The sequence below is a fragment of the Sarcophilus harrisii genome, chromosome 6, assembly GCF_902635505.1.
Source record: "Sarcophilus harrisii chromosome 6, mSarHar1.11, whole genome shotgun sequence".
NCBI lineage: Eukaryota > Metazoa > Chordata > Mammalia > Dasyuromorphia > Dasyuridae > Sarcophilus > Sarcophilus harrisii.
In genome coordinates, this window is record NC_045431.1 from 81,373,020 (window position 1) to 81,385,840 (window position 12,821).

The window sequence follows — 12,821 nt, forward strand, 5'->3', positions numbered from 1 at the left end:
CTCAGTAGATACAGTTTTGTGGTTGAAATCAAAAAGACCTGAGTTCAAATGTGGCCTCAATTTCTAGCTTTGTGTCTCTCTGCAAGTTACTTAATCCTGTTTGCCTCAGTTTCCTTATCTGTAAAATGAGCTGTAGAAGGAATTGACAAAATACTTCAGTATTTTTAATCAAGAAAAACCCAAATGAAGTCATGAAGAGTCAGACATGAATTAAAAATGAATAAAACTGTAAAACAAAAACTATAATAAACACATTAATCTCCAGAATAGCAAACTTAAAAAAAAAAACTTCACACAAACAAAGGAACAAACTGAATTCTAATCCTGTTCTCAAGTTTCTTTAGCAGGGATACACTGCTTGACTCTGTAGAGCCTCAGTTATTCTGGGCATAACAAAGTCCATAATATTTATTTCATAGGATTAATGTGAATGAAAATCAAATGAGATAATATGTATAAAGTTTTTCCCTCAAAAGCTTAATTCATTGTTATAAATGTTTTACATAATGACAATCTATTTTAATAGGAAACATACTTTTTAATCTGCCAAAAACTTATAAATAAGAGCAGTCAGCACATGAAAATAATTCTGAAACCAAATCATCATCTCCTGTGTTTTGAGTCCCTGATTTGATCCTCATATGATATTATTGGCTTTCTTAGATCCCTCTAAAGAAAAAAAAAATCTTAAAATTAAAAGAACAACAAAAACATTTTTAAGCTACTGCTCCTGTGGTAGGTCTTGTTAAAATGTTAAAAATATAATGTCATTAAAATATAGCATTTTATAAATAAATACAATGATAATAATAAATAATACAATGATATAAATTAATACCATATCTTATCTTTTAAAAAAAGGAAGGAATTGGTCTCTAAAGTCCCTTCTTCCATTCTTTAAGATCTATTGCTTTTACGCCTATTCATACAACCACAATATTAGCTTATATTAGCACAAACACAAAGTAGAATGTTCGAAGGTATCTTTTATCACACTTAATTTCCACTAAAAAGAAAAATCTGGTTTTGCTTTTCCAGTCTTTTTTTCAATCTGGTGTAGGTTAGTTTAGGGTTACAAGGGAGGAATTGAGAAATGCAGTGATCTTTCTGCAAATGATCTTCAATATTTTCATTTCTCCTGAGAACCATTTCTTTGTTTTTAGTAGAAAGTGAACTCTTATCTGTAAATAAATAAATCTATTGTTTTTCCCCTACCTTTTGTCTAGATCTATTATATTAAATACACGGGTACTTATAACAAGAATAGAGTGGTACTACTCTTAATCACTAACCTCCATTCAATTGTGGAACACTTTGAACTCCAAAAGAATTTAGGTTCAAAGACATGTTGGAATAGCAAAAGAGAAACCCAGCTAATTTTTTGAGAGTAGGTGTTGGAATCCTAGTGTCAACTCAACTTGGGCCAGACTTTTCTGGTCCCTCTAGAAACCCGCTAATCTGATTTGATTTTCTATTTTCCTTTGGTGTTTTCATCTCTCTTCCTAAGAACTTCAAGGGAGGTGTGAACACAAGGATTATTGCCTATCAGTATTAGCAACCCATCACCCTGCAAGGATTCACTCTAAGGTGTGAACCAACAAGCACTGTATCAATTCTCTTGAGTTAACACCAGGATTCTGACATCATCCTTGAGTTTTCACCTTGTTTCAAGTTGAGTTGACACTAGGATTCCAACAAGTAGGCATTTTTCCAGACTCAGAATACAAAGCTCCCGCTTCTTCTCCCCAAAACGGTCTCTGATTTCAAGGAACAAAATCTTGGCTGAAAAATTTTTTTCTTTATCTTATTTCTGCATTTCCATAGTCCCATGGCTCATTTCATTGGTTCAGTTTTAGAAATAAATGAATGTGTAATCTACATCATTTTAAGTCTGTTAACAGTCCTACAATAGGCTAAATTAATTCAGAAATACAATTCTATACTCCAGCAGAGGGCAGAAGAGAGCTGCTTAATAGTGTGATTTATGCCATAAATAAGTAAATTGATTTAGGTATTATTGTTGCTTTTATTATATTAGCTCATCTTACTCGTGAGCATTTGAGATGGACAAATTCCACTTAAAATTACTGTACAATACATAAGATTTCTGGAAACTTGTGGCATTGAAAAAGTAAATTCATTTAAGCATTATTGTCAATATATATATTGTCCTACCTATGAACCATTAAAAGTAGAGAGATTCTGTTTTAAATTGCTATAGAATACATAAAATTATTATGAGTCTTCTTTCCAAGTTGGATATAAGAACTCTAAATCCAGCAACAAACAATGGTTCACAAAAATAATTTGGAAATAGTATGTGCTCTTGGTATCTTGGCCAATTACTTTGCCACTTGCACATAATTCTTAACTTGGGGTTTTGGAGAATTCCTAAGTATTAGGAAAACATGTAGTCTTCATAGTCACATGATTTGCTACCTTGATTTTGTTCTAATATTTCTTTCCATCTCATGAAGTCATAGACTTTTGATTTGGTTGGTGTTTTAAGTGAATACACTTGGGTGAGGTTTACCACTTTCCTGTAGAAGTCCTTTGGAATTTTACTGAAAATACTATTACTGAAATAGCTAACTTATTCACAAGTGATCATCATACAATATTGCTGTTATTGTGTACAATGTTCTCCTGGTTTAGCTCTCTTCGCTTTGTATCAGTTCATTTAAGTCTTTCTAGGTTTTTTTGAAATCAGCAAGCTTATAGCATATGAGTTTTCCATTACAAACATTACAATCCACTACATTCTCCCATTAATAGGCATCCCCTCATTTTTCAGTTTCTGGCTACCACACACACAAAAAGCTGATATAAATATTTTTGTCCTTTTTTCTCCTCCCACCTGTGATGTCTTAACTTGAACATGAATTGGATTTAAGTGAGACAGAACTTCATTTTCTCCAGTCAGTGGAGTTCAGTGGTAAGACATACATAGGTCAGGACAACTAGCTAAGGCCCCGATGTAGTGGGAGTCATTGGCCTTTTTAAGCTAAGGTCTTTTCCAAGTCTCAGTTTGTATGAGACAATATCCACTCAGTAGTTAAAGACTAGATATAAAAATTGAGGGGGAAAATGACCTACTTTGCTTCCCCTCCCCCCCCCACAAAAAAATAATAAAACTAAACCACTCTGGGAGAAGACCCTGAGAGTTTCTGGTGAAAACACAAACAATTGCTATTTACATTTGCTCTGACCTTTCAAAACTGAAACAATGAGCCAGTGAGGCTTGGGCTAGGATCTATTTTTGGCCAATCAGTGAAAACCAGAGTGATTTTGGTGTAAAGTCATAATCAGGTAGCTCCATTTGAATCACAAGGGCTTCAGAGCTTACTTTTCAAGAAATCATAAATGAAAACTACATGAGATAGAAGAATTAATTATCCCAGTTTTTTGGGTGGGGAAAGATAGAATAAATAAGTAGGGAAGAAATCTAGCCCCTTAAACCCAAGATGCCTTGTAAAGTATAAGTGATCAAAATTTATGTTCGTTTGGACAGAGTGCCCACATATAGGTTATGCCTCCCCACAAGGACAAAGAGAAAAGAAAGACAAGAGAACCAGGAAGAAAAAAATGAGGAGGAGGAGGAGGACAAAGAGGAGGATGACTAGACTGAGAAGGAGGAGGAAGAGGAATAGAAGGAGGAGGAGGAAGAAAAAAAAAAGAATAAGGAAGAATACCTTGTATTCTGATTTCCTATTCTAACAATCTCTACTGGAATTAATTGATTCTTTATGTGTCTATGATATTACATTTTGGATCCATTGGTAACATCCTGTACTTTTCCACCTGAATCAACTGAAGACTGGACTGAAATTTTAAACTTATCTAAAGGCATGGGATACTTTCTCATATGTCTGTTATTTAATTGGCTTAGTGAATTTCTAATAACGTTTCCTTTTTTTTTTTTTTTTTTTTACTACAAATAGGTTTCTCTCACTATAAACCTAAGGAAATAAAGTCCTCCTTTTTCTCCTCCATTTTCCTCTTCTCTTTTTTCTCTCCTTTTCCTCTTATTCTATTTTTGCTTCTTTAGATTATGCTTTAGATGTTCTGAGACATATACAATTTCAGTCTTAATATTTACATTAGCTATGCCTTCCCACAGCTTCTTGCCCCAAATATCAAATTTGTCAAACTGTCATTTGATCATGTAGCTAGTTTTTTAGCTAATATCTGTGTCATTATGTACCACTACATTACTGAGCTGCTCCCTAAAAGTGTTGGTGACAACTAGCCACCCTGCCCTTAATTCAGCATATTAGGCTGACTTTTCATCCCCTTTTTCAGATGCCAGTAGATGAATCGAGGGTGGCCTCTCACTACTACACACTTTGTGGGGTGAGGAAAGCAGTCCCATTATCAGTGGCACATTGCATTTGTCCTTTAACTCTTGCCAGTTTGGAGAACATGCTGCAAGAGATTTGCCTACATCCATTTCTGGTACCTTACTGAGCATGCTAACAATATGGGTTGATATATCCTCATGAAAACTGTTCATGTGGATGAAGTCCCCAATACGGGCTCTGTCGGTTATAAACCATTGCTATTTCAACATGAACTGAGTGGTGGCAATTTCAATATGTTTTTGTAGGAGAGATAAGGTTATGACCCATGCTACCCTGGAGATTGGTAGCATGTAGTTTGTAGACCAGTCCATGTGTCTCTTTAGTCCAAAATCCTCCTAGCACATAATGATTCCCACTATTTCCTTTTATCTTGGTGCATATAAACCGTCATAACATTTCCTTTTTAGCTGTCTTGTAGTCTAAAAGGAAGCTCTAAAAAATTGCAGAAGGATTATGGCAGGCTGCTCTGCCTCCTTCACTTATCCTAAAATAGTTTATTATTTTGGTTCCCATTTGGAATTTCTAAATTTCCTTCCGACTTCACATATTCTGTCATTATACCTAACTGTAGAACATGGTTTCTGTAGAAACTAAACATTTCAACTTATTTCTGTGCTTCCTTTTTGTCCACTGAGTGTTTTATGGCTAAGATATTTTTTCTATAACTGGTTGAGGGATTGACACTACTTCCAATTTTCACATCCTCCCTAGGCTCTTGGCACTATTTGCAGGACAGCTCTCCATTTCTATCAGATAATCCTTCAGTCACTGTTTTTAACTTTCTTTCTCCTGCTTATCATATGTCACCTGACTAATTTACCATCTATATAATGAGCCAGTTTTGTCTGGTTTACACAAATAATGCTATGGCAACTAGGTGGTATGGTGGATAAAGCACCAGACCTGGAGTCTTCTTCATGAGTTCAAATCTGGCCTTAGACACAACTACCTGTTTGACTGAACAACTCACTTAATTCTGTGTGCCTCAGCTTCTTCATCTATAAAGTAATATTTAAATAACTAAAAAATGAAGGTCCACCATTTCATCAATAATTTCTTAATATTTGGAAGGGATTCTTAAATTGTCTGAGGATTTTTATAAAGTCTCTACTCACACCAAACAAAACAACAGTATGGACTACTTGTTTTCTTAATTATGTCTTCCTCTTATATCTTTCTTCTCCAAAACTTTCAATATTGTGATGATTTCTTTATTGCCTCTTTTGATTATATCTCTTTTTTAAATAAAGGGAGAATAATTTCAGAAGTGTCACCATCAAATCTATATAAGTTCAAAGATATGATAAACAAAATAGCAGTTATCCCAAAGAGAAATAGGACAGCAGTGAGTGGATGGGCATAAGAAAGGGATAGTGAATTCTGCTTTACTAGACATATCTTCAGCAGAAGGTAAATGGCATCTTGGTTTTCTGGAAAAGGGCTTTCTCATCCAGATATGTGTGGTATTACATTGTCTCTGAGGTAGCTAGATGGTATAATAAATAGAGTGCTTAGCCTGGAGGCAGGAAGCCACATCTACCTGAGTTCAAATCTGGCCTCAGACACTTACTAGGTATATGAGACAAACCCAGTTTGTCTCAGTTGGTCAACTCTAAAATATGTTGGAGAAGGAAATGGCAAACAACAGCTCTTAAGTTTGCTCTCAAGTATTTTGCAGCCATGATATTTTATAATTTTATAATATCTGCAGATGAAATGGCTTATTGTTTAGTCATTGACCTCCATGATCTTTTAGTTCCTTTCCAACCATGAGATTCTAGGACTTAATGATTTTTTCCTTTCCCTTTAATCTGTGGTATCTTTCCTCCTCAATGCTATTATTTATATTCTAATATAAAAACCAACATCATGCATCAGTGTGGATACCTCCTCCTTCAAAAATCATTCTTATATTTAAAAAGTTAAGAATTCTGCTTGAAAATATTTTTAAATATTTTGCCATTTTTTAAATTAAGAAGAATTTCATCTGTTTCTATCATCTTCTCCCCTGAGCAAAAAGTATTTTATAAAAATACAAAATAAACCTTTCAATACATATTTTATTATCCCCACACTAGATATGAAAAAAAATGTATTTTTTCCACATTTCACCTTCTGTTAACAAATTTTGTTTTCATTATTTTGGAGTAGTGATTTATCAGTGCTTTGATTAGCATTCTGAAGTCGTTCAAAGTTCTTTTTTCTTTGTAATATTTTTGTATAAATCATTCTATTAGGATCATTAAGGCTCTCATCCTTATATCCACAATATTACTTAGAATAGTACCTTGCACTAATATGAATTTAAGAAATTCTTGAATTCAGTGTGTAGTGAAGCTCTGGCTTGGAGACTCCAGCTCAGGTGTGAACTCAGGCCTGGAAGTAAAGGGTGGAGTAACACCTCAATCTAAAGCAGAATCAGTTCACTGGAGTGTTAAATTCACACTTCAAAGTGTGACTCAGAGAGGAAGAACCTAGAGGTTCTAAGGGGTATAAAAGGGCCATGTCAATAATCTAAGGTCAGAATTCCATTCTTGGAAGTTCAGCTCTGAAGTTGAAGATCCCAAAGGAAATCTAGACCTATGCCAGTAAAGGTAAATTTCCCACTATGAAATCATTTTTTTTCTTATTTCCAGGTAGTAACCCCTTCTGCTAAAAATACATGGGGATTGCTTGTTCCAGGTAAAAAAAAAGTGAAACCACCAGCTTACTCAGAGAGAGGGGAAGATAATAGAGGAGAAAATTTGTACCTGGAGGGTTTCAGTTTTACAGAGGCATTTTTATTCAGATTATAGCAAAGATACATTTGTTTCCAGCCTCAGATTAGGTTATAAAATGTTATTTAATCTTATATTTCATTACTCTGATGACTAACTGCTTAGCTTAAAATTGAGTTTTTGTGAGATTTAAGATTTGCTGTGCCTCCAAATCTTAAATGAAAAATGAGGGTGTTGATTAGCAGGCTCTCTGGTCTCTGCATGCTTGGATACCTGAGAGCCTCATCATTGTGATTCTTGCTCTTCAAGGATGAGAATACCATTTAGAACTAGGATAATTTGAAGTTTAAAATTAATATCACAAAACTGGCCAAGCTCTAACAGAAAAGTGTTCAGAAATAGGTATTAAATGTTTGTTAAACATGGCTGTTTCACCCTTCATATTTAGAAAGAATTTTGGAATTGCTTGAAGAATTTGAGTTTTGGAATTTCAGAGTATGTCTCCTTTTTAGTCACTCATTATTATCTCCAACAGAACCTGCGAATGGATTAGATTTTATGGTTGAAGGGTAGGAGTAGAAGAAGAGGAGATAATTTAACCTATGCGAAGGGAAAAGAGGGAGGGTGACTTCCAAGTTCACTGAAATAGTTGATTCTAATATTGGTGGGTTCAGGGGAAAGAGCTGTTAAGTTTTTCAAATCCAGATGCTTGAAGGTTTGGGTTTTAGACCTATTGTCCTAATCCATTCATTAATTTATCTTTGCCTTTTCCTCATCATCCTGAATAAAATGATATTTTTCTTTCAACAAAGGAGAGAAGCTGAAAGTGGCTAGAGGAGAAAAATAAACACAAGCTGAAAACCCATTCTCATCACTTTGGGAGATTGCAAAAGTCTTTGTTCCTGTTCAGAAACATGGCCATGGCTCAGTTAGCTGAAAACCTCACAGAAGAGCTGACCTGCTCGATTTGCAAGGACTACTTCAAGTACCCAGTGACCTTGAGCTGTGGCCATAGCTTTTGCCGCTCCTGCCTCCTCAAGAACTGGGGAGCAGTTGACCAACCTTGCCCTTGTCCTGAGTGCCAAAGAACCTTCCAGTTGAGAGACTTCGAGTACAATCACAATCTAGAAAAGTTGGCCAACATGGCCGGGCACATCCAACCCCACTTGCTGAAGATTAAAGAGGAAAGTACTTTATGTAGCAGACACCAGGCAGAGCAAAATCTGTTCTGTGAGGAGGACCAAACTCTCCTTTGTGCATTTTGCTTTCAAACTCCAGAGCACAGAAGGCATACAGTACAACCTCTAGAAAAGGCTGCAGAGGATTCTAGGGTAAGTATGTCTATGGAGAAGCAAGTCAGAGAAGAAATTAAAGTCTCTTGCTCCCACTGGTGGTTCTTATTAACCAATCACTTGTGTTAAATATATCTGGGTTGGAGGCTATGAATATCTTGAAGTATCTGCATGAGTTGTGCCTTTTAGCTCCAAGGCCACACACACAGCAAAAGATACTGTGACTATTGTTGTGGCTCAAAGGGAACCCCCAAAATGTTGAGGTTCCAGACTGATGTCACAAGGTTTTATGAAAGAATTTGCTGCCTGGAACCTATTTTCAAATCTAGGGGAAAAATTTATTATAATTGTAACACCAATTAAAGCAGGTTAAATTCCAAAAGAAATTAGCAAAGAACCAAGAAGGAGAAAGTAAATGTATAGGGAAAATGAGAGGGACCAGGTGTTTCTCCTCAGTGATAAGCTAATTTTATGGCCTAGAGGTGGAGTTGAGGAGTGGTCTGCTTCTGACTTTGTGGCAGATGCAGGACTCATAATGGGTAGATAATCTTCTGAAGATGTGTTTTTGAACCTGAATGTCACCTGATTAAGTGTTGGGTATCCAATTTTCTTTTGGCCCTGTATCAACTTTAAGCACCTGGTTGTTTCTCATTAATTTCATAAACTCTATTATCACTGACCAACAGGCTGTTATATGAAAGCCAACAACATTTGTACATTCAGCATCCTGGTCACATAAAGTAAACTGGGGCAGGATAGACTAAGGGAAGAAATATATCATTTCTAACTACAGCATTCCTGTAGTGAGGTGGCCTGCTACATCCTTCCAAAAGGCTGTACTACATCACTATCATTGACCTCCATGATCTAATATGTTGGGACTTTGATGATCAAGCTTAGGAAAGAGCATAACGTGTGAATTAATGGTGGTATTTTCTTAGGACAAGCTCCAAAAGGCTTCACATCTTTGCTGGAAAGAAATTGAGACAGTTGAGGAACTGCTGAATAAAGAGAGAGAGAAAGAGTATAATTGGAAGGTAAGTGACTTGAGTTCTCTGTGACTGGACATGATGTAGGACAGTCTGCAGCACCAGAGACTTTAGCACAATCCCAAAGGAAAGTTTGTAGACTTCTTTCTGAGTGCAGATCTTTATGACAGTCTTACTTCCTAAGTTTTCCATTATGGGAAATATTATCTAGGAGAAGCCCTGGGTCTTGCTATTTCATTGGAAATTTGTGAAGAAGGAAATCATCCAATAACACAGGTCTGCAACTTCTCTGAACTTTGGTTTTAGAGATTTGCTTGGGAGCAGGAAGGAAGAAAGGAAGAAGAGAAGGGAGGGAGGGAGGGAAGGAGGGAGGAAAAGAGAAAGGGAGGGAGGGAGAAAGAAAGAAAAAGAGAAACAAAGAAAGAAAGAAAGGAAGAAAAAAACAAAGAAAGAAAGATGGCTGACAGCAGCGCTGTTCAATTCAAGGCCAAGTAGGCAGCAAGCACAAAATTCTTGATTCAATTTGAACAAAATTAAAATATAATTGGGAACTATTTAACAAAATGAAAAAGAAAAAAAATATAATACAACACAGATAGTGTTAATTTGAGGTTTTCTGAGGATGTGCAACCAGCAAGGATCCATTTCTATTTGATATTTGATGCCCCTGGACCACCAAAAAGTTAAGGAATTTAGACAGGCTCACTAGGATATTATATGTCAGAGGTAAGTCTTCCTGACTCTAAAGTCATCTTTTTATCCACTAAATCAACAGATCTCTCAATTTAAAGAATAATAGAAATATCAGTTTATATAAATAAATACTTATATATGCAGAAAGACATTAATGAAGTGGAGATAAGGACCATGTTTTCTTCTGGACATAGATTGAGAGAACTTTGACCTAATCACACTAAGCTACTTCCTTGTAGGAAAGGGGCCAAGTTCAGAGGGAAAGTCTGAGGGCTGAATATAAAAGATGCCACGAATTGCTGGTGGACGAAGAGCAGAATCATCTTCGCTTGGTGACCAGGAAGGAATATGATCATCTGAAGTATATAAGAGAAAATGGGACCAGACTTTCCAAGTACCTTCAAAGCTTGAGAGAAGCAATTGTGCTCATAGAACAAAATTATCAGAAACCCAATGTCCAGCTTCTGCAGGTAGGAATGGAAAAGTATTAATTGGATTATTATTAGATGTTTATCAAATAATTTTTAGATAATTAAATTATCATATAATTCAGTAACACTTGACTTACACAGCTCTTAATGATTTACAAATCGTGTCAAAGAATGAGCAAATAACAGATGGCATTAATAGCAGGATCTAGGAAGCTGGTTGCTTGTTAGTTTAAATAGAATTCTAATATGCTCATTCGTCAGATTTCTAAGGGGATAGTAGATGAGGAAAAGGTAATTATTTGGGGATTTTCCTCAAACTAAGTTAGAAATTCTAAAAATATGATAGCTGGCAAATAACAAAACAACCTAAAACAAGATTTCCTAATTCAAAAAGTTTTGTAAAGGTATACAGTCATCAGTAGACTGGTTAGTAGAGCTCATTAAATTTTTCATAGGAGTACTACATATTCCTCATAATACTTTTGTGTCAACAAAGGGAAAAAATGATTAAAATTCATGTGCTCTGGTTCAGAAGACAGGGATCTAAGACTTAAGATTTTTTTTAGCAAAACATAAGAACAGTGTGTTAGAAATTAGACTTGATGACCTACGGTCCTTGGGTGTTCCTTTTTAGACAATTCTCTTGTTGAAAATCTCAAGCCACATGAGCCTAGGTCAATGAAGTACATGGGAATTGAGGGTCACTCGTGTACAGTACATATGACTGAGTACGCAAAATAGAAAATCTTATCACTGAAGTGCTAGTGTGTAAGGCATGGCAAAGTCCAGCATTCATCTTCTCTCTTTTTTCTCCCTAGGTGGCAGAAAATATACTGACCAGGTAAGATTTATTTGGAGTCTTCTATCAGAACTAGGACAGCAGAGCTTTGTGAATGGAAACTTATGAACAGTTATGGAATGAAAGGTCTATCTGATGGGAAGAAGGATAGTGAGATGGGGTATCTTTTCCCTATAATTGAAGATAAATGAGTCTGTCCTCTCTGCAGGTGTGAATCACTCTTGGATTCCTGTCCAGAAACTGTCACCATTCCAAGGATGTTCTTTTCTTATACTATGATGTGTGATATGCTGACAAACTTCAAAGGTGAGAATTTGCACTCATGGTATTAAACTTTCATTTCAGCGTATTACTTAGTGAATTAGTTAATGGAAGTTTAGTGGGAAAGAATCCTAGGGAAGTCATAACATTTTCTTAGTCCCCAGACTAGCTACAGATCAACCAAAGAAACCCCCAAATTATTGCTTTAGAACAAGGCAGATTTTTTTTTCTACAAAATTTGTGCATGAGTACAACAAACATTGAGTAGTAGGGACTGTGCTATATCTATTTGTCCATTCAGGTTTTGAGAAGCTAAACTTCTCAACTTCTTGTTCTTTTTTTCAGAGAATGTGACCCTGGATTCTGAAAGTGCCTGTCCATATCTCATTGTGTCAGATAATCGGAAAAGTGTTGTACATGGAGGCTACCAACAGATTGTAACTTTCACACCTGACCGATTTAAAGAGAGCATCATTTTGGGGACTCAAGTCTTTCAATCTGGAATCCACTACTGGGAAGTTGATGTGGGAGACAGTAGGCAATGGACAGTTGGTGTATGTAAGGAATCATTGAGGAGAGATGATGTCCCCTCTGCTGAGGATGTATTCCTTCTTTCATGTATTAGGAATGGAAATCAGTATACTATCATGACTACTCCTCCCAACTTCACTCATGATGTTCATGGTCCTATCTTCAGCATTGGGATTTTGCTGAACTGTGATGAAGGGTCTGTCTCATTTTATGATACCTTCAAGAAATGCTTCATGTATCAGTTCCCTCACATCCCCTCCCCTGCACATCTTCGACCCTTCTTTTCTCCTTGTCCTCCAATAAAGGAAGAGAGTGGAATTCCAATGACCCTCAAGTATACTTGAAATAGCTTTTTTTCCAGACCATTCCTTTTTTTTTCCTTAAGCAGGATTAAGTGATTTGTCCAATCACACAGCTAGTAAATATCTAAGGACATATCACTTCAGGGCTGGTGCTCTATCCACTTTGTCACCTAATTACCTTCTTTCTAGTTTTTTTCCTAAGGGACACAGTTCCAGATCTAAGATATGGTTGGCATATTACAGATACAGATCACAATGTACAATCTTAAAGCATTCCCTTTGAGTGATTGGTAGGGAAACATTATTTGATATCAATATTGAGTTATCAAAGAAGCCTCTCCAGAAAGCCAGCTCTCTTCCAATATAAACATCCAACAACCCATCAACTGAACTTAAAACAAAATTTGGTGTTGCCATGAGTGCAAGTCAAGCTCTATCCTTTAAT

The 12,821-nt window shown here is 36.0% G+C and overlaps 1 protein-coding gene across 1 annotated transcript; it reads left to right on the forward strand.

The window, feature by feature from the left end:
* Positions 1–7,992: 7,992 nt before the first annotated feature.
* On the forward strand, positions 7,993–12,443 carry LOC100931166 (probable E3 ubiquitin-protein ligase TRIML1). The gene is made up of 5 exons (XM_031943509.1): positions 7,993–8,409; positions 10,292–10,522; positions 11,302–11,324; positions 11,491–11,588; positions 11,856–12,443. Exons 1-5 carry the CDS (start codon positions 7,993–7,995, stop codon positions 12,416–12,418), a joined length of 1,332 nt encoding a protein of 443 aa, XP_031799369.1. The 3' UTR covers positions 12,419–12,443.
* The last annotated feature ends 378 nt before the right edge of the window (positions 12,444–12,821 follow it).